The 26,040-nt window shown below is 44.0% G+C and overlaps 1 protein-coding gene across 2 annotated transcripts in view; it reads right to left on the reverse strand.

Annotated features, from left to right (window-relative positions):
• The window catches only part of LOC144755218 (complement factor H-like), a 1,175,739-nt gene that overhangs the window by 1,040,724 nt on the left and 108,975 nt on the right, over positions 1–26,040 (reverse strand). For both annotated transcript variants that reach the window (XM_078643916.1, XM_078643925.1), the window contains exon 4: positions 15,794–15,870. In XM_078643916.1, the coding sequence (XP_078500042.1) occupies positions 15,794–15,870 (77 nt within the window). The remainder of the gene's footprint in view (positions 1–15,793; positions 15,871–26,040) is intronic.

The raw sequence follows: 26,040 nt of genomic DNA on the forward strand, positions 1-26,040 counted from the left end.
CAAGCAAGGTACCATTTTAATCGGGAGACCTGAGGGAAGGCTGGGTGGGAGGAAATTTGTGGATCCACGCAGATTCCAGAACTTTCCCACACAATAGTTTGAGAAAAAAGTGATTTTTTCAGCAAAATTAAAGGTTTGCAGGGGATTCTGGGTAGGAGAATGTTGAGGGACCCATGCAAGCCATACCTTGCTGGACTCCCCCAGGAGTCTAGTTTCTAGAAATGTCTGGGTTTGGTAGGTTTCCCTAGATGGCGGCCGAGCCCCGGGCCAAAAACTCATGGGACCCCCCTGGCAAAACCAGGTTGGTTTGTGATAGGTAATTTTGATGTTGCCTCAATAGGTTTTGGGCCCTTGCCGGTCGTAGGTACTTGACCCACCCATACAAGTGAGGTACCATTTTTATTGGGAGACCTGGAGGAACGCTGGGTGGGAGGACATTTGTGGATCCACGCACACTACAGAACTTTCCACCACAGAAATGTGAGGAAAATCAGTTTTGGGATAATATTTTGGGTTTGCGAGGGATTCTTGGTATTAGAACCTGGTGAGAGCCAGTCAAGTCACCCCATCCTAGATTCCTTTTGGTGTCTAGTTTTCAGAAATATATAGGTTTGCTAGGCTTTCCTAGGTGCCGGCAGAACTAGGATTAAAAAACTACAGCTAGACACTTTGCCAAAAGGGTAAATATTCACTGTGAAATTGTGCTGTGTCGACGTCACTAGGCCTACCCACGCAAGTGAGGTACCATTTGTCTCAGAAGATTTTGAGGAACGCAGGGTGGATGGGAATTTCTGGAATTTCTGCTTGTGTGTTGTGTGTCGCATGTGCATTTTGCATGTGCATTTTGTGTTGTCTATGGGTATCGTGTATGCTATATCTTTAGTATATGTTCTGTATGAGCAGTGTTTTACGCACGTATGTATGAAATGCATGTACTTTTGTGCTCTGTGTGTGTATTGTTCCCTCTTTGTTTTGAATGTTCTGCATGTACAGTGTGTGATCAGCGAGTTTAAACTGTGTTCTACATGTACACTGTATGTTCTAAGTGTGTTCTCTGCATGCACATTATTATCTGTTCTGCTAGCACTGTATGTTCTAAATGTTCGTTGTGTGTTTTTTCGGCGGTGTGTGCTGTTCCCCTAAATCAGTATTTTATGTATTTCTTTAGTGTGCTCTGACTTTGTTCTTGCACTTCAGTGCCAGATGTGAGTGGGAATTGCGCTGTGTTACTAATATTGTGCTTTCTCGTCGGTTGAGTGCTGCGTGATGCCGGTGCCTGTGTTTTGTGGGTAGGTGGTGTTGTGTATATTCGTACCAGGATGTACTGGAGGCAGGGTAAACAGGAGCACGTTGTATCGTCCATTAATAACGCAAAAGGCCTTTCTTTCTTTCATTCATTCACTGACGAGAGAACAAGTAACTGGAAAATTATCGCCCGGTGGCTCGCTTCCCCTCTCACTCTGCACCATGAGTTACCCGCACCGGGTGACTCCAACCCTAGTGACGCCACTGCTACAGCTTAATATATATTACATAGCCTGCACCAGGCAATTTTTCCACCAATAAGTTGATTAAGTTCAATTTTTATACATTGTAGTGATGGAATGTTTTTGTTGTCTGGACGTATGCATCCCCCTGGATGGTAAAACAAACTTATGGATTGGCACTGGAGATGCTGGTGGTTGGGTATATGTGTGTGTGTGTGTGTGTGTGTGTGTATGTGTGTATGTATATATATATATAATGGTGATGGATCGTATATTTCAGCGCAGATTCCAGTACCACGCCAAGAGGCTCCCGTCTCATCAAGTTGGCTCTGGAATTACTGGTTGATGCTTTTGGTGGCGTTTGGATTCACCCGGGGTTCCGGGACTTATCAGAGCCCACCTTCTGGTCGTGGTGAAGATACGGCGGAGTTGAAGTCATTCGGCTTCACGTTGGAGAGGTTCAGCATGTCTGCCTTGCCCCCGCTCAATGGACACCAGGTACACGAAGGGAGAGACGGTTGGGGACCGGAGGGGACGACGTTGTTCTTCGGCAACTATGAGTGGAATTAATTTACATCATAACAGCACTTTGTCATTCCCACGCAACGTTTTCCAGTAAAAAGCACAGGGAACTGCATTCTGGTATTGGTAGTCGTTGTACATTATACGACTTACTGAACGACATTTGCGTTAGGCATTTGGGCCGATGGGGGTGGAGCAAAGCTGGACAAATCAGATGGGGCGTGACACTATGTCAGGAGATTTGCCTCCACCTGATGCACCTACACCCGTGGCGCTGAAGAAGGCTAACTCCTAGCCGAAATGCATTCGCCGTGTAAGCGGGTGTGTACTGTTTTCCTACCTGCTGCAGTTGAATAAAGGCTGTTCCCACCTGTTCCCCTGCTGTGGCCTCTTCACTCTCGGCGTTGGCAGAGGTGATGGATCGTATATATATATATTAGAAAAGTAGAATCATTCATGAATTGATTATGACCTAATGTCTTTGTATTATATTCCTCTGAATAGTATTGTAATGAAAAATATTGTGCACTTAAAGATTGAATGGTTTGTTGTCTGTAATGTTTTTAATTGAGCACTATGCACTTTAATTCATGACGCCACTGGTTAAGCTATAGTCTGTAAATAGATGAGAAGTATACACTATAAGATGGCCGCCACGTTGACACAATGGTACATCGTCGATGTCAATGATTGTAGTTACGGTCGTTTTGGCTTTAAATGGCGTCATTTTACAAACACAAACTGACACTGACGAAGCTGGATTAGCGAAACGCGTCTGTCAGGGGTGAAGGGGGTGGTTTGCATTAAAGAATTTTCATACACGGATTCCAGTGTGCTTGCCATTTCTTCAACTGGATAGTTGGATGTGTTGCAATATATATATATATATATATTACCTACTGGCGGTCGCCAGTAGGTATATATAGTTAGGATTTTTTCTCTATGGGTTTTTTGAAAATTCTATGTCTAATAACTTTGGCGTTTGTGGACGGAATTGGCTGAAATTTTCAGGAAAATGGCACATTTTGTTTCCGAGCAGCCCCTGAAAATTGGGGGGGGGTTCGTCCAGGGGGGGTTGAGAAAAAAGGGGGGTCCCAAAACGTGTTTTTAACATTGAGTTTTCCATAGGGCGGTTGGCCTCACTTTTAGCCCGAACGGCTGAATGGATTTGCACGAAACTTGGCAAAATTGTAGGGACTGGTAGCCCGATGTGCCTTTTGTAGGTCTCAATATATGTGCTCCAGTGGATTTTGAGAAATTAACGTTTAAAAAAAGATATATATCTGTAACAGCGGACCGGGCAGCGCTCCAGTTCGCGTACTTTTCGCGCAACGGAGCTTTGTGAAGCGAAGCGGATTGGTTCTCCGGCGTCTGTCAACATTCCAAACAGTCCGTAGCGGCCGCCATCTTGTCTCTCGGTAGGATCGAGAGACAAGAGGAGGCGAAAGGGAAGGGGCAAATGACGATAAGGGGGCATAGTAGATCCTCCCTGACCTCTTAGGTTTGATGTACCATTTTGCCAAGTTTGGTGTAATTCCGTTCAGCCATTCAGGCTGTAGACGTATCTAAATGTCAATAATCGAACTGCTGAATGGATTTGCACGAAACTTGGCAAAATATTAGGGACTGGTAGCCCGATGTGCCTTTGCTAGGTCTCAATATATGTGCTCCAGTGGATTTTGAGAAATTAACGTTCAAAAAAAGATATATATCTGTAACAGCGCTCCGCTTCGCGTACTTTTCGCGTTACGGAGCTTTGCAAAGCTGATTGGTTCTCCGGCGTCTGTCAACATTCCAAACAGTCCGTAGCGGCCGCCATCTTGTCTCTCGGTAGGATTGAGAGACAAGAGGAGGCCAAAGCGAAGGGGGAAATGACCATAAGGGGGCATAGTAGATCCTTCCTGACCTCTTAGGTTTGATGTACCATTTTGCCAAGTTTGGTGTAATTCCGTTCAGCCATTCAGGCTGTAGACGTATGTAAATGTCCTATGGAAAATTGCATGGGGAAAACACATTTGAAAGTGTTGAAATTTAGAACCAATTAAAATGTTACTTTGGTTTTGTATTTGTGTGTGATGAAAGTTAATTGGTTATGTATATATGTCAAATGAGAGGAAACCACAGCCATTTTGTGATACTACTGTCTGAGGTACATTTGTGAGGAATTTTTGGTGGTGAATTTCTGGTGTTTGATTTACACAGTACTAACACTTCTCCTACTTTTAAAAAGGTGAGTTGTTAATTTGTAAGGGGAACTATGTTGTACACTTGAAGATAATTTGAAAAATGTTTTCTGTTATTTATTTGCAGTCCTTCTGTTATACTAAATACTTGATAAAGTTAGTTTTATATTATGTATTACTAAAAACGATAAATGAAAGTGATTCTTTTTTTCTGCAATTTACAGCAAGCAATTTCAAAATAAAATGGCTCACAATGAAGAGACCGTGGCAATTTCTTTTGAATTGTCCACTACATTGATTGAAATTGAGAGCACCAATAATGAAATATTGTCACAAGGAGGAGATGACTTGTATGATTCCATTAGATTGATTGAAATGGACAGCACCAATAATGAAATATTGTCACAAGGAGATGACTTGAATGATTCCACTACATTGATTGAAATTGAGAGCACCAATAATGAAATATTGTCACAAGGAGGAGATGACTTGTATGATTCCATTAGATTGATTGAAATGGACAGCACCAATAATGAAATATTGTCACAAGGAGGAGATGACTTGAATGATTCCACTACATTGATTGAAATTGAGAGCACCAATAATGAAATATTGTCACGAGGAGATGACTTGAATGATTCCACTACATTGATTGAAATTGACAGCACCAATAATGAAATATTGTCACAAGGAGGAGATGACTTGAATGATTCCACTACATTGATTGAAATTGACAGCACCAATAATGAAATATTGTCACAAGGAGGAGATGACTTGAATGATTTTTTTGATCAATCTGTTGATGGCGAATTTATCGAATGTTTGGAGACCATAGAGTTACAAGAATCATCATTGCAGACTTTTCATGAGGAAATTGCTGATGAGGACATGTTACTAGTTCTTTCAAATTTAGAAAATTCTGAAGAATAAATTTATATTTAGAAATCAAAAATTGTTTGAGACATTATTCATTGTTATTTTTAATTTATGAGGTTGTAGCGAAGTGATTGTAGTATAAAATGAGACTTATAGTATAGAGTGCAACATTTTTATGTTACATGGTAAGTTTACTCATATTTACTTCCCTTCTGCCACTATACTATCTCCAATGTGTATTTGACATCTCTTCTTCATCTCCGGCCTCCTTTCTCTCACTGTGTGTCTCCGATGCATCTTATCGCTGCTATTTTGTGTAATTACAGAAGAGAGTAAAATAAAATAGTTCGGAACGTGAAAAGGGGGCAAAGTAGAGTACCCCTCACCCCCTAGGCCTTTTCAGGCGGTCCCAAAAGGATCAGTTTCTGCTTTCCTGAGAGATTATGGTATGAGTTCCATATACCACAATAATTTGCATTACAACATGCAAGATATCTATCTCCTATTACCAACTTTTGGAGATATTCGCGCTAAGCGCGAATATCTCCAAAAAGTAACACCTGCCCTGAGCAGTTCTTAGCCATGTTATCCAATGGGAGGTGGATAACATGGCTAAGAGCATTAGCTCGGTAATGCATGAATATCGCTGACTTTTTAGCGATATTCATGCATTGCGGCCGTTTATTATCGCATTTGCGATAAACCTTGATAATAGCAAGGTTTATCTTCGATAATTTCTGACGATGCTTAGCGGTAAAAAATTCGTTGGTAAGCATCGTTAGCGATAAATATCGCTTAACTTTGGTAATATGCACCAACGTCTGTTAACGTTCGATTCGAAGGAAATGAGGAAGTGTTGAAAAACATTGTCTGCGCCATCTTGCCTTTTTTGAAATGCCACACTTTTGTTGTGCACGGCAGCCATTTTAGATGCCTTGACCAGACCCACTCTCTGCACGCTGTCGATTCGTAGCATGGCTCCCCACCCTCGCAAGCATCTTCCCCAGGCACTGGTCACCCCCGCTCTCTGTCTTATGCATCGGCAATAAACCTCCCCCCATCTGCGCTGCTCTTCCCTGAGAATCACACTCTGTGCCCGCCCGACACCTCCCTTTCGCCCTATTCACTACCGCACCCTCTGACACTCCTCTTCCTCTGTGTCCGATTGTCCAGGCTATCACCTAGCCCTGCAGATGTAGTTTATGGCCCCAGCTGTAAAGAATCACCCCTCGTCAAAGGAGTTATAGTAGATCAAGGCCCACACCCGATGAGATCCGTCACACCACACGTGTTCCTACTATCTGAAAACCATCCTGTATTGTGATTGGGGAGGGGACCGAGCCTGAAGCGGAAGATTCCAGGAATGACTCTTTGTACATCAAAGTTTTTACAATTATGTGTCACATTAAAAATATATAGCACTCCAACAAAGTAGTAGGAATATAAAACTTTAATAACATATAAATATATACAACAAAACAAAAACAGTAAAAACATTTAAGCAACGAAGAGACCGTGGCAATTTCTTTTGAATTCCTGATGAGGACATGTTACTAGTTCTTTCAAATTATGAAAATTCAGAAGATGTTGCCTGGGGGTGGGTCGTCAGTAGCAGTCTGTTGTGCGAATAGTTCCAAGGCAGCAGAATGCGCTGAAATCTAGATGGCACAAAAGTGATGTCTAGTAAGTTGCCGCCCAGCAAATAACGGCGTGGGGCGCCGCGGGGGTGAGTGAGTCCAGTAGGCACCACAGCTATTCTTACCGGCATTGCAGAATTACTGCTGGGGAAAATGCCTGTGCTGTAGCAGGGTCACAGCAGAAACAAAAAGGATTCTGTTGAAGATGTTGTTGGTTTTCAATTTGAAAACAGTTCTGGTGTCAACTGCTATGCTAATGTAGTGGTTAATGTTTTGTTTTCTCTAGAAAATGTAAAAGAGGGGGAGGCAGTCCAAAGTTCCGTTAAAAGGGCAAAGGAAAGGATCGGTGGTTTGAACTATCAGTCAAAAAGGGGAGGGGGTGCAACAATTTTTCCTACCGGGTCACACTGTGCTTTCACCGGAACTGAGGTCTGCAGGATTCTAGTAATTCAAAGTGAGGCTGGCGCCAGCATGGGAGCGCCGACGTCCCGCGGATACAGTTTCGTCACTCCACGGGCGATCATGGCAGTCATTCCCCATCGGGGGTCGGAGACTCCCGCGGCTCCTCTAGAATCTTCAAGGTCGTGGAGGACTACGGTGGTGGAGTCAACCAGTGACCGGGCCATTTCTTTATGCTGGGCCCTCTCTTGCCAGGTCGACCGCCATTTTGAGAGTTCGGTAGCTACTGGCGATCGCGGGGTCAAATGAGCGGACGGGCTCCACCCTGCCGGGCGAGACGTTGCAGCATGGCCACAGTGGAAGAACCCTTTTCCGGGCGCCTGGAGCGCTGAGGGTGCAGCTGGGAAGCCTCCACCTGGGGAGGCGGGAGAGGCCTGTTCGCACCGTCTCTCCCTCCCAGTGCACCCCACGGCGTCTCGCTTGAGATTTGTTATGGCCGGACCAGGCGATGAGGACGAGGGGGGGGGGGTCGGAGGCATGTGCAAGACATCCCCCCCCAGTGTTGTCGCAGCCATTATTCAAGAAAGAAGAAGTGTCCCGTCCGTCTTCGGGCCGGGCTTCCGGTGGATGTCGGCCGGACGCCCCTGGCTCTGGCCCCATGAACGGGTTCCTTGGTTTATCGGCTGCAGCCGGATCCCGTCGGCCTCGGCCCCCCGACCGTTGGTGGCCGGACCGGAAGAGCATGTGGCGGGACTACCTGAAACTGTCAAGGGCCACCGCGGCCGGACTGGGAGAGAGAGGGGAGGGTCGAGGAGATATTCCCCCCCCTGCAACTCTTCAGCGTTGTAAAGGCAATCCCCGGGCCTGGTCCCGCTGGCCTCGTCCTCACCTCCGGCTAAACCCAACGTTAGGATCTTCTTGCCGAGGCGTGGCAGCAGGACCCGCCTTATATGGGCTGCTCCCGGCTGGGCGTAGCCGCAACCCTGCCCCACCTTGGAAGTTTCCAGAGTGGGGGCGGATGTTCTACTGACTTGCATTTTCCCTAGTCTATCGATTTTTTTGGCGTGGCAGGCGGTGGGACAGCGAGGGGTGATTTGGTTTCTCTTACTGTTTTTCTGGTCTCTCATCACTGGCATATTTTAACGTTTTCTTGTTTCTAGGACATTAATAGGTTTTATCATTATGTTATGTTATCGTTTCTTTGTTCGTTGTTTAATAAAAGTTCATGTTCATCAGTGGCCTACTGATTTTCGTTTTCCTATTCTTTTCTTTCCAGGTTGTTTCATGCTAAAGTTTCTGTTAACAGGATACAGTGATCACTTCGTTATTATTGCATATGTCCTTTTCACTAGGGGTGCTCTCTGGTCGGGCCAGATGACGTATCTCTAGTAAATGGTCCGGGTGAAACAGGTGCATCAATCAGTGGGGAGTAGATAGGCATGACAGATTACAACGGGGGAGAAAGGTCCGCATTACGTACCCTTTCACTATTTGCAAAGATTTTCCTACGTATATTTGCAAACAGGGAATACCTCCAAAAAGAACCAATTCCCAAACAGTCAATGTTTGGGGAAACAATCAATCAATGAGGAACGAAATAGGCACGACGTGTTAAAGGTTTGCGTTACCTACCCTTCACTATCTGCAAAGGGAGAGAAATATTCCTATTCTTCCTCGTTTGCAGGCAGAGAAGATTCTTAAGAGAACCAACTTCGAACAATTCAATGCTCGATTCAAACAATCAACAAGGGGTACTGTGAACACAAATGAACGCCGCTTATGTACATACACATTGGTATTATCAACAGGTTGTTCCTAATGTTTCTATTTTAGGGAGGTCAAAAAGAGATCCCATTAGTGGCCTACTGATTTTGCTCGATTCCTTTTGTTTTTTTACACGATTTTTCGCTATCTGCAAAGACTAAACAGAGTATTGCGACTCTGTGCTTGTTTGTAAATAGAGAATGAACCAAAGAGAACAATCAATCAAATGGAGAGAGAAGCAGGCACGACGGATTACAACGGGGGCAAAGGCCTGCGTTAACTACCCTTCACTATCTGCAAAGAGAGAGTACTCCTAATAGAAATGAGGGGTGGGGGGCAGCATTCAAAGCAGATCAGTGTGCATAAACACGAAAATGTTTTTACTTACCACGTACTTGACATTCGACAGCTTATGATATTTGCTATTAAAAAACCATTGAAATTCACTGAAAAAACCATAGGTTATAGACCATATATAGTTAGGAATTAGCATTTAAAAAACCTTATTTTACTCACACAAAACCATTGAAATTCCATATATAGTTAGTTGCACTAACTATATATCGCGCACCCGCAATCCACTGCTGATCATGTCACATATTACATCATTCATGACATGGTCAGTGACATCACTGATGACATCACTGATGACATCTCAAATGACATCACTGATGACATCACTGATGACATCTCATTTGACATCATTCTTGTGCTAATACGATAAACCTCTTCAGACTCTAATATAACCTTAGATACACTCAGTGTATACAGACACTCACACACTGCCACTCATCCATGGAGTTACTCACACACCCAGTCAGTCATGCAAAGAAACAATCTCACCTCCATTTCTTCAACTATACAGTTAAACACACCTTACTTATTGAAACATATACTAACACATATTTACTCTCTTATACAATCCCTGATACAAGTTCACAATGATCGATACAACCACTCACTCATTCAGTGGCTCTCATGCACAGTTATTTATATATGCCAACTCTCACATGTACTGTGTTTTACATATGTACTTACTATGACATGTAGCATTGAGATATCCATTCACTCATCAATACACTCATGCACACAGTCAACTGCCCATGTAGCTGTTTCCACATGCAGTCTTGAACTCATACACCTAGTGAATAAACTGCTCACACATCTATGCATAGAGTCACACACCTTCCAGCCACCCCCACACAAACTCAATCTCTCATAGAAATACTTGGGCAACCAATTAATAACACATATAGCCTCTCGTATAGCTAATGATCAACACATGCAGCAGTTTACATCACAACAGACATAATGATGCACAAATTAAGACAGTTTAGTCACTAACCCATGCATTCAGTGAGACACATTTAATCACTCACTCATACAGTCAGTCACGCACCTACTAAATCCTTCATCCAGACACTTATACATCCACTCATTCTTCAATATGTAAGACATATTTTAACTTTACAGAAACATACAGTCACTGGATGTTGTCATCAGTGATGTCATCAGTGATGTCATTTGAGATGTCATCAGTGATGTCATCAGTGATGTCACTGACCATGTCATGAATGATGTAATATGTGACATGATCAGCAGTGGATTGCGGGTGCGCGATATATAGTTAGTGCAACTAACTATATATGGAATTTCAATGGTTTTGTGTGAGTAAAATAAGGTTTTTTAAATGCTAATTCCTAACTATATATGGTCTATAACCTATGGTTTTTTCAGTGAATATATATATATATATATATATATATATATATATATATTAGTTATAGTTAGGACCTACTTTCCATAGGAAATCCACAACATTCTATTTGGAATAACTTTGGCGCTGGTGGACAAATCTTCACGAAATTCTCCAAGAAAATGGCCTGCTCCGCTCCTTCCCTGAAAGTTTGTGAGTGATTCGTCAAGAGGGGGCCGAGAAAAAACGTGTTTTTCCCATGCAATTTTCCATAGGGACCTTTAGCCAAGGCTACAGCCAGAACGGCTGAACGGAATTACACAAAATTTGGCAGAGAGGTAGAGTTTGGTACACAGATTGTGCTTTTTGTTAAATGGTGTAAATTCGTTCAGTAGTTCATGAGAAAATCAAAAGTAAAATCATAGTGATATCTAGAGACGAAGTACTGCACGCGTACAGAAATCCGTACAATTACGACGAGCACAAGCTGCATGCTGATTGGATGTCAACTGTCTGTCAACACTCCAAACCAGGAAGTGTTGGCAGCCGTCTTGTGCCTCGGTAGCACCGAGTCACAAGAAAACAGTAAAACAAAGTTGAAAAATAAGGAAAGGGGGCAGGGTAGAAACATGTTGACCCTCTAGGCCTGCTCAGGGGGTCCCACATGGATCTTAAGGCGCAAACCTTTTTTTTTGTTAATAAAAAAAACACGGGGTACGCGTATGGTACTCGTACGCGGTGGAAAAGGAAAAAAAACCTAGAAGTCCGTTTTATTTTTAATTAGCTCCCGGGAGGGCCAAATCCCGGGGGCAATTTTTTTCTATAATGGGTGGCTTGGAAGTGTCCAACAGGAACAAAAGAATGAAAAAAAAATAATGTCGAGGACAGCAATGCTCCTACTTCTTGCGTTTTATCAGGTCAATAGACTATTTCCCGTAACACAAAAGTTTATTGCAATAAATTCATAGAATTTTAACTTTAGCAAAATCAGGATCAATTTGTGGGTGTGGACTGCTTGCTGAAAATGCTGGTGCAGCAGTTGATGTGCTTGGTGCAGCAGCAGGTGGGTTGTCCTTCAACCTCTGTGTTCCAGCTCGGGCAAAGTTGTTGGGGTGTAAGTTCTTCACGTGTCGCTCCATATTAGCTGTGCCAAAGGAGTATTTGTGAGATGGATCGCCCCTTGAAAGAGTTTGGAAAATTTTACAGCTTACATTTGGAGCATTAACCTTTTTTTGCCCTTCTGGAAAAGTAAAAAACTGCCAAATTAGAGCTTCTTTCCTCTTCTTTGGAGGTTTTTCAGTAATGAAATATTCCTCTGAATAATGGCTGGAAGATGAGTCCATTGCTGTTATTATGGTGAACTTCGTTCTATTTGACAAGATTCTCAGAAGAGATGCTTCTTCTTAGAAAGTCAAAGTAGAATTATTAAAATGGGACGGAAGTTTCAACAGTTGTAATAGGTAGTGTTATGAACCAATCAAATCCCTTCTTTTAAAGTCACATGGCTTTGCGTACGCTTACGCTGTGATTACGGTACTCTTACGATGCGAGTGCGCATAACGTTCCACCATGATTTGTGTAATTGCTTTTAAAAGTAATATAGGATTATTGGAACTTAAAAAAAAAAAAATCAGAATTATTCTAGATAATATCTTCTGTTAGTATGTTCATTAAATACATAAATATATGTTTTTAAACAATGAATAACATTTGCGTCTTTGCGTAACGGGCGCCGTACATGATGTCACACAGAAGCTTTGATGCAACGTGTAATGTGAAAGCGTATTCGTAGTGTATGCTGAGAATGATTAGCAGTACAAACTATGGTGCAATCACTCTCTCACTGTCAAATCAGAGCACAGGGCATGCTATGAGAATGGTTAGAAGTGGTCACTCATTGGAGATCCGATTCAGCTGTGTGGCTTATCCACGGTATCATAACGTTACTTTTTAGCCTGTTTAAGTTTGAGGTTTGCATGAAATACTATGCTATAGGGAGATATGGATCTTTAGGCAGCGCTTATCTCCATGAAGCTTGGTTATTATCATTAACATATAGGTGCCTGAGGGAGGGAAAAGAAGTCAATCTGAATGGCGAGGATTGCACAATAGCACCAGATCACTCCTTAATTTGTACACATACAATTCCATGGCTCCTGTAATCAAGATTCGCCTAATTTGGTCTGAGTTTTGAAAGGCACTCCGACACCTGCTATCATACCAACATTCAGTTTACTGGAAACATAAGTTATTTAATTTGAAATAAGGCAGATTGTTGTGCAATGTTAGCAGGCATCGCTTACATGATTACGGTAACTGAGCGTGTGGTTTGCTATAAAAAGTTGTGTTTACTCCTCTGCATGGGAAGCTGGATGTTTCCATCTGGCCGTCGACTCCGACCTTGAAAGAAGAGTCAACCAAATGAGCCGTATAAGAGCGCTAGGGTCTCAAAAAGTGGTCGCTCTTACATCTGCTAGAGAAACATTTGTCCTTCATGTAGCTAACACCCGCACAGAAATGCATAATTTATTAAATACAGACATGCCCCTGCATTTTGGGGAGTTAATTCAGAGTATCTTTAATGCGTCCTTGACTATGGGGTTACCTTACTTTTTTAAAGTTAGAAGCAGTGGCCTTGTGACTTCTTTTCAAACTATGGGGCCGATTAGGATTGCGTGAATCCGCATCCTCCGGGCCGGCAGCGGATTCACCGCTGCGGTGCCTCCAAAGACCCCCCGCCAGATTAGGATGGCTGGGGGGTCATCGGCGGACGGGAAGACCATCTGCCGCTTTTCCGCCGCGGTCTCCTTCCGATTGTGGCGGAAAAGCTCTAATATGGTGGAGGTGTCTATCAGACACCGCCAACCATATTAGGATGGGGCAGAAAACATGCTTTTCCGCGGCGGCTTTTCCACCGTGGCAAAGCATGTGGTCTTTGGGGGCCCGTTGCGGGCCCCCAGGGTGTCGGGGGTGGGGGGTGCACATGGGGGGTAGCTATGGTGCCGCCCAGCATTTACATGCACAAAGCGGCAGGCACCGCGCGGTGCCTGCCGGTTTGTGCATGTAAATGTTAAACATGCATTTTTAACCTTGCTGCGGGTGCTGCTTCAAGCAGCACCCGCCGCAAGGTTAAAGATACAGGATGTGACCGCCAGGGTGGCGGTCACATCCTAATTGCACCGGAGGGACCGCCGCTGCCCCTGTGGACGGTCCCTCCACCTCGGGGGTGGCGGACGGACGCAGGTCCATCCGCCATCCTAATAGGCCCCTAGATTTGGTGTCTTCTCGGCATTTTTTCATTCGATGTTTTCCAGCATCTTTGGTGGATTCCCCTTAATACTCGCATTAGTTGCCGGTGTGCTTCTATTTATTTGTTTACTTAAATATGGATGCACATCCTTCAAAAACATCACAGTGGTTCAGCACCCCACACAATGTACAGTTGACAATGACAGTCAAAACAATAATCCGGAAGAAAACAATTCAGTAGGACTTAAAGTTTTCTTTCTTGCTTTTATTGAAAGTCTTCAAGTAAAAACACGTAGCCGAATGCTTAGTTATTACGGAGCGCTGCCTCTGGCTACATTGAGTGCAGCTTATGGATTATCGTTTTGATTCTCCTTTTTCACATGCGTTCAACCTGTCTTCCGTTGCCTGAGCTGCGATTTCGACTGGGCCCTGGATTTGTGTCTCTGCTGTACGGTGTCTCCCAACGCGGATTATGACCAGCTGATGAGCCCCTTAGTGGTTCATGACTTGCTCTGTTCTGGCGACGGGACGTTGGAATATTTTTGCAGCGGCGCTTGACTTCTTGGCACGCAGTTACATTGAAGATGACCCGAGTTTTCCTGAGATGGTGATAGAGGCTCCGGTCGTTGAGGAACATGTATGTTCATTCTCACTATTGAATTGGATGGCTGAAATGTTTTCAGATGAGAGGTAGCTGTTGCTACATTCTGTGCTTATACGCTGTTGGATTAAGACTCTTTGATTTTTCTACATATTCTTTATTATTTAGTTACTGTTTTCTATCAAACAGCAAATATTTTTTTTTGCAAACTTGAACTTGACTCTGCTTTTCAGGCTTGGACTCTGCGTTCCTAATTCGCCCACGTCTATATCACGTGCTTCGATCAAGGGAGGGTGTTGTGGGCTGAGCCTTGCACTCACACCGTGTTAAGTTAGCATGGGTTTATTAGAAGCTTAAACGCCATTTTCGCTTTCCTGCTCTGCTTTGCACACGACACGCACTTGTGATATTGTTTAGAGAAGGCTGAGTATTTTGCTTAGCGATACAAAAGGGGATGATGGACGGAGCGTTTGAACAAATCAAACACTCACCCCCAGTCAACTGATCTGGGTTTAATCCATCACCATTCTTTAGTTCACTCAGCCACCCCAGTTCAGACATGGCTATATGCAAATCAGTCCGACCCTGTGCCTTATGGGAACAGTCCAGCCCGACTGACCCTGTGCCTTATGGGAACAGTCCAGCCCGAACTGCCAAGCCATGTCTTCCCTGGACCGGAAACAAGCATCCTGGGACCGGTTTCGGATTCATAATCCTCATCAGCCAGGCTATCTTGAATCCAGTGGCCAAGTGAACAAGGGACTCACGTCTGAGTATACCCTGCCACACTTAGGGCGAACAAAGCGATACAAAAGGGGATGATGGACGGAGCGTTTGAACAAATCAAACACTCACCCCCAGTCAACTGATCTGGGTTTAATCCATCACCATTCTTTAGTTCATTCAGCCACCCCAGTTCCATCATCCCCATCAGCACCTAGCTCCTACTGTGCACAGCTGTAAAGCATTCACAGTTAATTTGGAGCATAAGGACTGGTCGGGGGCCATGACCTTATGCCATGGCCAACACACAGTGGCTTCTTAACATGATCGAAGCTGTATACAGTAGATTCCATGACTGGAAATGGATGGGTGCAGGACATGGTAAGAGGTCTTGCCCTGCACCTAAGGGTAGGGTCATTCCACAGGGCAATTCTCCACGAAGAAGACTTGTTCAACAGAGGATTTTGTACTTCCTATACAAATTGAAACATTTCACATTACCATCCAACTTCACATTAAGATCTGAAATGTAAAACCTTTGCTTCTATTCATGTGCCCTTCAGTAACAGATTAAGCCATTCTCTCATTCGCTCATCCTCCCTACCACCTTTTCCGAGTATCACAGTATTTATTCTCTATAATGGGAGAAGTCTTACATTCACAGAATGGGACTGAGTTGCTCCATCCAGTTGCTGTACAGTCTCGATAGTTCACTCTGCTGATCATTTGGTACCTGGAAACAAATACTGCTCTTTAGAAATCAGTGCAACATGATTATGTTGACATGCTCAAAGGACAGTTATACAGCCATTAGAGGACAATAACATACATTATCCATACATTTTACAATAATTGACAGAAAAGCATAACTTGCTACAAATCTACTTAACAGTAATGAATAGTGGCCAAAATTATTTGAAATTACTAGTACGTCGCAAATCTGATGTTCAGACCTGCCTGACCTTTACAACAAACAAGTATGTGTATTCTTATGGCTATTACATATTTGCATTTTTTTCACTAGCGATGCACACTACAGTGGTTGAATATGCACTGTACAGAAATATTTATTCAAAGGAAATGTAAGACAGAAAACGAAACTTGTATATCAAAAGGGTATGCAGTACCTAACAGGAGAAGAAGCGGTTTGGAGAAGCCCGAAGCGTCAGATCAGGGGATCAAGAAAGCAAGAGGCTTCACACACCCAAATGGGTGTCATGTTTTATCATTGGGCAGCTACTCGTTAGGCCAGTGCTGCGGTGCCTAATTCGCGCTACGCAGGGGGCTCTTTGCCAGAGTTCTTTTGTTTTTTGCTGATGTGAAGTGTAAGGTGCAGTGTTGGGTGTGATAAAGTGAGTAGAATGGTGCAGTGCAGGATTAAAAATAACAAAGGGATACCCAAAGTCAGTTTAATATGTGAGTCCCCTTGTTACAGATAAAAACAATGAATGGTTAGAAATGGATACAATAGTCCAAACTTGCTCTATAAAAAATATTTAAAAGAAGGTTGACATGCTTCTTGCCTATTTAATGTCAAAGCTGATTATGGCAATTCATTAGGACCAAGATTCTAATCTACTCATGGTTGGGTTGGATAAAGGTGCATAATATGCAAACTGTACACAACAGCAATCTCAATAGTATGTAGTATACCTTCAGGGTTGATAAAACGACCATATCAGGGGAAGTATTATACCCCAACAATGAGTGGCAGAGGAAAATGCTTGCTGGAATTGAGCAACTGTTTATTGAGATCGCGATTAGCGGACAACCTAACCCCATCTCTGCTACCACTCTTCAAATCGGCAAAAAACAAAAGAACTCCGGCAAAGCGCCCTCCTGTGGGGCCCGTTGTACATAACAGTGCTGGCCCAACAAGGAGCTGCTTGATAATGAAGCATGACACCCATTTGGGTGTGTGATGGCACTTGCTCCTGAGTAATCAGATCCTCTGTTTTATATAGCCTGATTGGAGGCGTGTTTGCTGTACCTTCATTCGTCCCTTGTCCCCCCCTTGTAGATTGTTCAGAAAATAAAACATGTCATTTTCCTCCTGCCAAAACAGGGAATGTTATAATTTAGATTTGTGTGTGTGGCATACAAAGTCGGAATGCTTCTGGTATGGGGGAAAGGGTGTGGTACCGAAAGGGATCAAAGGTTAGGAAGTGTGTTTAGTCTAGTTGTATTTAGCATTTTCTTCCTAGAGCTTTTCACTGGTGTCCTGCAAGGCTCAGGTCTAATGGAATAGACTAAGCCTGATATTAGTGATTGTCAGATAATGCACTTTGTGACCGGTGGGCCGGATTCTCAAAGACTGATGTACGAGTAGATGTGACTTATTGCTGTAGTACTCCAGATTTAGAGCCCAAATTAATATCTTGGCGCTATTGATTCTCCGTCACAATGGTGACAGAGTATGTATACCGCCAAGACTGTGATCTACCCACCAAATTTAGATGCAGACCAAATTTAGGTTTAGTAATGGAGGAGGCTACTCCGTCCCAGCCTGTCAGGCATTAAGTCCTCCGCCAGGCTAACGGACGCTACTCCGTCTGCCATAGTACGACTCAGGCCCTAAATCATCAATTGCAGGTTAAGAGCCATGAGTACTGGCTTAATCAACTCTTCCTCCTTGGATTCATGAGATCTACAAGAGTACATCACAGCAAAAGATTTGTGAATCAGGCCCTATGGGTTAAAAATGTGATGGTGGAGGAGGCTGTATAAGAGCAAACTGTGTTAAAGGTGGTGATAGTATGTCGTTTAGGCACAAATATTTCAATATAGATTTAAGTTCATTTGCAGCCGAGTCAGTTAGTGCAAGGTGGGTATAAAGGAGTAGTCAGAAAATTATAACACCACAAACTTTGAACTATACCTCTACTGTATCACACTTCTAGAGAAAACTGATTTCCTCACTTCCGTTATCCATCCATCCATCCTTTTACTTTGCACTCCTCCATTCACACCCCTTTCACATTTCCAATCAATCTATAGTGTCATCAAGCCATCCATATTTCCTGTCACCCACCCTATAATTAATAAAATCAATGTTTTCACTCCTGCCCCCATTCTCTCAGCCTTTCATCCATCTGTTCTTCTGTTTCACCCTTGCGTACTTCCTTATCTCCGGACTTCAGTCAATCTTTCTATTCATCCATCCCACAATCAATCTATATCTAGTGTACCAGCTTTTCTTTCACCCTTCTATCCTTCCACGATACAACTATCCTATCACTTTTCCACCCAAATAACCTTTAATCATACATCATTTGGTTCATCATTCTTTGATACATCATCTTATCATCCTTTCACTCTTTCATTCATCTACCTACCATTTCCATGCATTTATCCATGCTTTCACTCTCCATCTATCCTTTAACTCTTCCTTCTATTCATCCTGCCATAAATCTATTGATCAATATATACATTCACCCAACTGCCTTTAACCCTTCCTTTCAATCCATCATTCATCCATCTATTCCCTTCTACCCTTTTATTCTTCAGTTCAACTATTGTTGAACTGACCCATCCACCCACTTACTAATCCTGCTCCCATTCATCCAACTACCCTTCTCTTCATCCATCCATCATTTCACTTTTCCAGTCATATATCCTTTCAACCGGCCATCCATTCACATTTCCATGTAGCCATTCTTTACTTAGCTACTTTTGTTCCCATATATCAATCCCTTCACCCATCTTTTCACCTTCCCCTTCATCAGTTCATAAACATCCATTCAACCATCTATTCACCTGTCTCATACATGTATCCCAGACATTGTCATCCAATTTACTCATCCTTCTCTCTTTTAATCCTTTCTTTTGTCCAACTTCATTCCGTATTTTTACCATTCATCCTTCCATTCTTTCAATTATTTAGTCCTTGATTTTACAGTTTTTAATTATCCTCCTTGAAATGTTATAATCTAGGATATATCTCACATCACATCCAAACTGATATGCTACTGTCTTAACCCTTTCCTGTTAATATCTGACCCAAAACCGCCAATTTCAATTACATGTATCTGTTTTTATCAGATGCTTTGCCACTACATAAATCAATACTTCTCTATTTCCTTGTCACTATGACTGTAAACTGGTGCATGAACACTCCCCAAAGATAGACATTCCACTAGTCTCCCAACATTTCCAAAAATATTGAAAATAGCATAATATACTATATCAAAGACCACCTCTGATCACAAATTCACATTTGTGGATATTCACGACTGGGACTCCTAACACCCCTGCAAAGATGTTTGATCTGGTGCAAGGAACAGGCTTGTGATCTCTACAAACTGCTTGGGAAGTGAGTCTTTGCTGATCAAGAGATGATTATCCAGTCTTCCACTCAACTTTTGCATGTCTGGAAAAGAGGTTTCATTGTATTCATCATAAGTGTGTTTGTCCCCCTGAATCTGCACTATTAACTCTGGCCTTTTAGCAACTGAATACCAATGTGATGCACTGATAGGTATTTTTTACTATTTTCTCACAGTGACACGAAACATGAGAATAAACAAAGGCCTCACTACCCCCATTAGTAATTGGTGGCTCACGAAGGTCCTTGATGGGTCCTGCTAATGCACCAGCTCAGAGGAAAGTGAGATACATCTCGAAGAAGTACTCAGTATTACATCCACTCCCAGAGGAGGCGCGGGCTGCCTTATGCAGGAATTAAGATGATCCTCACACACTAACTTGGGATTCTCTGATTAATTTTACTGTCCTTTAGCTTATAAAATGTTATTGTAATTTATTTTGGGGCCTGACTTTGTAATTCAAAGAAAGAAAATAATGTGCTTTACATTATCTATACTACTATTATAAAGAGAGAACTGTGTCCTTTGAGCCAGGTAAACTCAAAAAGTACACCACCAATCACAACACCCAATACAGCGTTGGAAAGGGGAGGTCCAGGAGATGGACATAGGCTATACATTTGGGCAACATATACATTACAAAGTGAAAACAATATTCGGGGTAAAGTAGTTCCTTGTGGGCGTTCTTCTGCTGTTAGGGAGCAGCATGGGCGTGTCAAATTAAACCTGTGGGCGGCAACATTGGCAGAGGGGCATGGCCCATACAACGTCACTCGCTTCCAGGGGCTGCGAGCTTCAGGCACACAGAGCGCAGCAGGCACACACAAAACACTGCGAGTTCAGTAACACAGAAACTCGCTGCATGAAGACAGAGACTCGCTGCAACATTGAAGCATCTATAGAAGTAAGCGATAGTGACGGTGGGCACATAAAGAGCGTGGGCGGGTGTAACTTACTGAGGGAGGTGACATAAACTGCGTGGGCGGGGGTTTAAGGGACGTCGCCATGTGTAAGTAAACGTAAAAAACATTCACATATGCCATGAATGTAGAAGTTGATGTGTATTCATTTCAGGCAGACACACTCGGCGCATCAGTTCTGTAACTGTGCCTTATAAGGGGCGCGGCTTTCATCAACGGCGCGGCTTCCATCAACAAGACGCGTTACGTAGGAACGCTACATTCATGGCCCGCCTATTGCTATTACATACGTCACAGCCTTCACGATGCCACGCAAAGGGTTCCCTAAGGAAAACAGACACAGACTCGACGCTCCTGCTGCTACCGCTGCTGGCCACTCTTGCGAGCGTCTCCTGCAGCGGTGCTGCCCCCAGCCCCCTTCTGCCCCGGACAACATCGGGACGGGCTGCTAGTTGTGTACAAAGAGTAAATTGTACTTCTTTTTTTTGTAGCACAGGTGTAGAATTTTAGAGTACAAAAATACAAAATACAAAAAACAACCTGCCTAGCTCCCATACAATATTTATAGTTCATAATCCATTTTGAGACAGAAAAACCATCCTCCAGACATTTCATACAAAATTATTGCACAAGGAAAAACATGATGGAGAGGAAAAGAGAAACAAGATCAAATGTAAAAAACTCATGAGCTATGACAGGATAATACTTCATAAAATAATAGGTGGAAGAACAATTCAATTCCAAAACCACCAAATTCTTTCCAGTTTGGTAAAGGAACCTAACCTTTTAGCATAAATAGAGTCTCTGCATTTTTAAATCCATTGAGAAAGCGTCGGGACCACCTTGGACTTCCAGTTAGCAAAGATAAGTGATCTGTCAATTAAAGTTGCAAAAAAGTAAATTGAAGTTGACCTACAGTCAAATCTTCACTCGTCTCTACTATGCCAAAAAGAGTGGTATAAGGGCTAGGAAGAAGAGTAGTTTGCAGTTTCTTACTGATTTCAGAAAAAATGTCCTGCCAAAAGTTTTCCAGGAGACAGCATGTAAACCCGACATGGAGCCAATCCCCCACTACCAGCCCACATCTAAACAGAGGGGAACATTTTATGGAGCCGATCCAGAGTGTAGTAGATCGTCCATTTGCTAAACCATGCAATCCTTCTCAGATTAGCAGCCCTGACTGTTTTACTGCTCATATTATTATAATTCTGCCATAGTTGCAAGGTAAAAGTGCAGCCAGTAGTTGAGTTGATCTTTTCCAGGTGATCCAAGATCACCTGTTTATTCTCCACTTATTTGAATAATTTAAACCAGTTGCCTATACCTTTGATTTTAGCTATGAAATGAGCCTTCCCCAGAATAGCGCCCGGGCAACCTTTTTTGAAAGTTTTGCCTGCGCAGCACTGCTTAACCTGTGCGTAGCTAAATAACAAGAGACTGCTTATATTGGTCATACTATTACGTGTGTATTGCCAGGAAAGAAGCTCTTCATTCCTGTAGAACTCATGAAGAGTAAAGAACCACAGTTTTGCCCACTGGTCACATTTTTGAGGTGACCACTGTAGCCCCAACGGAATACATTCCTTTAATTTCATCAGGGGATAGAGCCACGGAATATCATAAATACCCCATATTTTCTGAAAAATCAGAAACTTCCAACACTCAATATATATGGTGCAGGCGATTGATTATTTTTCTATTAGCAAAACTAAGGCGGCTGTAATAATGCTCGATGCTGAAAAAGCATTTGACATAGTACAATGGCAGGTTTTATTGACAATTTTTTTCAAATCGCGATTCCAAGTGAATTTTGTGAGTGATTTGCTGGCAGTACTTGCACATTTTATCTTTTGCACCTTGCCTTTTGCACTTCCCCGGTCGGTCCCCGGTCCGTCACGGCTATCTGTGCTGCTTGAACGGAGGGACGCGACTCCTCCCCCTCGCAGGCTATAAAGGCGCCAGATTGGAACAGACTCGCTGGTGTGAGCAGCGTGAGTGAGGCGCTGGTCTGCGAGCGATTGTTCTTTGGAGGCATATAGGCGATTGCGTGGCTGATGTGAAAACCACCATTCGTTTTAATCATTGTACAACCCTTGTGGAATTTTAATATAAAATTAATTTTTTAAAACAGTGTGGGTGATTTGCTGGCAGTACTTGCACATTTGTATCTTTTGCACCTTGCCTTTTGCACTTTCCCGGTCGGTCCCCGGTCCGTCACGGCTATCTGTGCCGCTTGAACGGAGGGACGCGACTCCTCCCCCTTACAGTTTCACTTCCGGTTACACTCCCATAAAGGGGTATGTGTCAACGGCCGCGCAGCAGACGTGCGCAGCGGGCGCGCCCAATGGCAAGCCCGTCTGCGCCCGTCCACGACCGGACTGCGACCAGGGCCTATCATGCTGCCAGTTTGGGGCCAGGCGCAGATAGGATTGCCTGGTCTAGAGAGGAGTTACTGATACTGGAACCAAGACAGCCCTGTAGACTCTCTTTACTCGACCCAGCTGCAGATTTTAGCTCACAGGCTTGTCCGCACTTTGGCATCTCGCTGAATTGGCCCACTCTCTCTAAAGAGCACTCTCCTCTTAGGCCGTGCGATAATCCTGACCCTTGTGGTTGCAGTTTGAAGGCGGGTCTTTTAAACTGCTGGTCCTTGCCAAAACACGCCGAGGACATCTGGCTAATGCTAGAGGACGGTGAATGGGATGCCCTGTTCTTAACGGAAACGTGGCTGAACGACCATACCATGGCCACTGTTGCTATGGAGGTGCCACTTGGCTTCAAAATGAGCTTCTCTAATTGGGTGGGTGAAAAAAGGGGTGGCCCTTATTTTTAGGGATTGCTACATGCTCACGTCATCCGTTCCCTCCTTGATCGTATGGGTAGAAGGCTTACATTTTTCTCTACAAGTCAACCCGCGCCAGTCACTGGCAGGAATGGTTATTTACCGCCCCCCAGACTGCTCAGAGGGGGCTTCTACGGCACTTATAGATGCCATCGTCCAAAACTCCATCCTTCACTCTCACTTTTTAGTGGTAGGGGACTTTAATGTTCATGCTGAGATAACAGCGTGTCCGATGGTGGAGCGGCTTATTTCTACACTTAGCGCCGCAAACCTGACATTGTTTAGCTTAGGCCCCACACACAAAGCAGGCCAAATGGTTGATTTGATATTTTCGAATATCAAGGACCTGTTGGTGGATACACCGCAAGTGATGCTGTGGTCGGATCATGCTTTGATCCCGTTTAGGGTCAGGTTGCCAGGGGGAGGGCCCAAAGCGGGGAGGCGCTCCTTTTTGCAGAGACAATGGAAAAAATTAGTCCCTGAAACTATGGGCCCTGTCCTGACTCGAAATCTCCCAGCACTTTCTTCCGATGTAAATAGGGATGCAGCGGCTATGTCCCAATGGATAGGCGATATGGTGACATCTATTGCGCCTGCAAAACGGGCAATGGCTCGCAGGGGCTCTCCCTCGGCCCCATGGTTTTCTTTGGAGTTAAGGGCGAAGAAGTCAGCCTGTAAGAGATTAGAGAGACTTTGGAGGGTGAGCTATTGCGCTCAGGCGAGGGCCCGTTATAAAACCGCCATCACTCGCATTTCACAAATCTATAAAAAAAGCAAGGAAACTTTTCTTCACTACCTCCATTCAACAAGCAGAACATTCCAGTAAAGAGGTGTTTAAGATAGTGCAGTCCTTCCTTAAACCGAGATGCATTGAGTTGGATGTTACCCCGTCAGACAAACTGTGCGAAAACATTTCTGAATACTTTGAGAAAAAAGTGTTTGGCACTTTTACCCCAGCTGGTCGCACTGTCAAGTCAGACTCAGTGGGGACTAGGGTCCCGCAAACGACCTTATGCCAATTCCAACCTGTCTCATTGGAGGCGGTCATACAGGAGTTAAATAGGTGCAAATCAGGCTCCCCGGATGATCCCTGTCCACCAAAACAATGGAGCTTAATGGCGGAATTTATCGCGCCCACTCTCCAACACATTTGGTATACATCCATCTCTTTCGGTGTGTTTCCGGAGAGTTGGAAGCAGGCCACCATCCTCCCACTGAAAAAAAAGCTGAATGGTGCTCCAGAGGATTTGAGTAATCTTCGCCCCATTTCATTACTGGCGGCTGCGGGCAAAATGTTGGAAAAATTAATTCAGCGGCAGCTAAACAACTTCACGGAGGACAGTAATGTGCTCCATGAAACTCAATCAGGTTTTAGATCCGGTTTTAGTACCGAGACCGCCCTGATCGAGGTGGCCGAGTCAGTTAGGTGGTTGCTGGATTCAGGAGCCTCGGAGATGCTGGTGCTCCTGGATCTATCGGCCGCCTTTGATACGGTAGGCCACGACAGGCTGGTACAACGTTTGGCAGAGATCGGTCTCCAGGAGCAGGCACTAGGCTGGCTCCATTCGTATCTGTCGGACAGGTCTCAGAAGGTGGCCTTGGGCGCCTTCTCGTCTAAATCCAGGAGACTAAACTGCGGGGTCCCTAAGGGGTCGGCTCTCAGCCCGCTGCTTTTTAATATTTATCTGGCTCCACTGTTCACGTTGATTACCAATTGGGGGGTCTCTGCAATTTCCTACGCTGATGACACCCAATTGGTTTTCCCATACTCTGAAGTATCGGAAGCTGCCTTTGCTAATTTCAAGGGCTGCCTTCGCGATGTGGCGTGCTGGATGAATACCAACAAACTGAAACTGAATGCGGGAAAAACCGAGGTTATCTTTTTTGGGAAAGGTGACCACCCTCCCGCTGAGTTTTGGTGGCCGGCCGAGATGGGCCAAGCACCGCTTTCCAGCTCTAAGGCAAAAAACCTGGGGGTTACATGGGATGATGGCCTATCCTTTGCCCCTCACATACAGCAGGTGGCTGGAGGTTGCCTAGGTAAACTTAGGAACCTACGGAGATTTCTTCAACTACTCCAGGAGGGCTACCGAAAGACGGTTATTCACGCCATGGTCACCTCGAGGCTTGACTATGCCAATGGCCTCTATTTAGGACTCCCAAAATGTCTAATACTAAAGTTGCAAACCGTCCAAAACTCGGCTGTGAGATTGTTAAGGCATGTTCCTTTTAAACACCATATTTCTCCGCACTTACGCATGCTACATTGGCTGCCTGTGGCAAGCCGGATCAAATTTAAGGCTCTCACTTTGGCTTATAGAGCCTTACACAGTACTTGCCCGAATTACTTAAAAACACGCCTGCCCAGATATTCCCAGGATAGACGCCTTCGTTCTAACTTCCAGGTTTATCTCTGTGTCCCTCGAGTGAAAAGAGCCCAATTGGGTGGCAGAACTTTTTCCGCTAGTACTGCACTTCTGTGGAACACCTTGCCGCCCGAATTACAACAGGCATCCTCCGAACCTAGTTTCAGGAGATTACTGAAAACATGGCTTTTCAGGCAATAATTTTTACCTCCTATTCTGCCCCTTACTGCCCACCGAGCGCCGGGACACTTCCTTCGGAGGTAGCCGCTCGCGCTTTATAAAACTCAGTATTATTATTATTATTATTATTCTGCCATGCGGTAAAAAATCTGTACCTTAATGCGAAAGCCTCTATAATAATCAATGGAGATATAGGTACAATTTCTATCAGCCGTAGGACACGCCAAGGCTGTCCGCTTTCTCCGGTCTTATTTCTCTATTTATTGAGAC

Source organism: Lissotriton helveticus, chromosome 1_1 (assembly GCF_964261635.1).
Source record: "Lissotriton helveticus chromosome 1_1, aLisHel1.1, whole genome shotgun sequence".
NCBI lineage: Eukaryota > Metazoa > Chordata > Amphibia > Caudata > Salamandridae > Lissotriton > Lissotriton helveticus.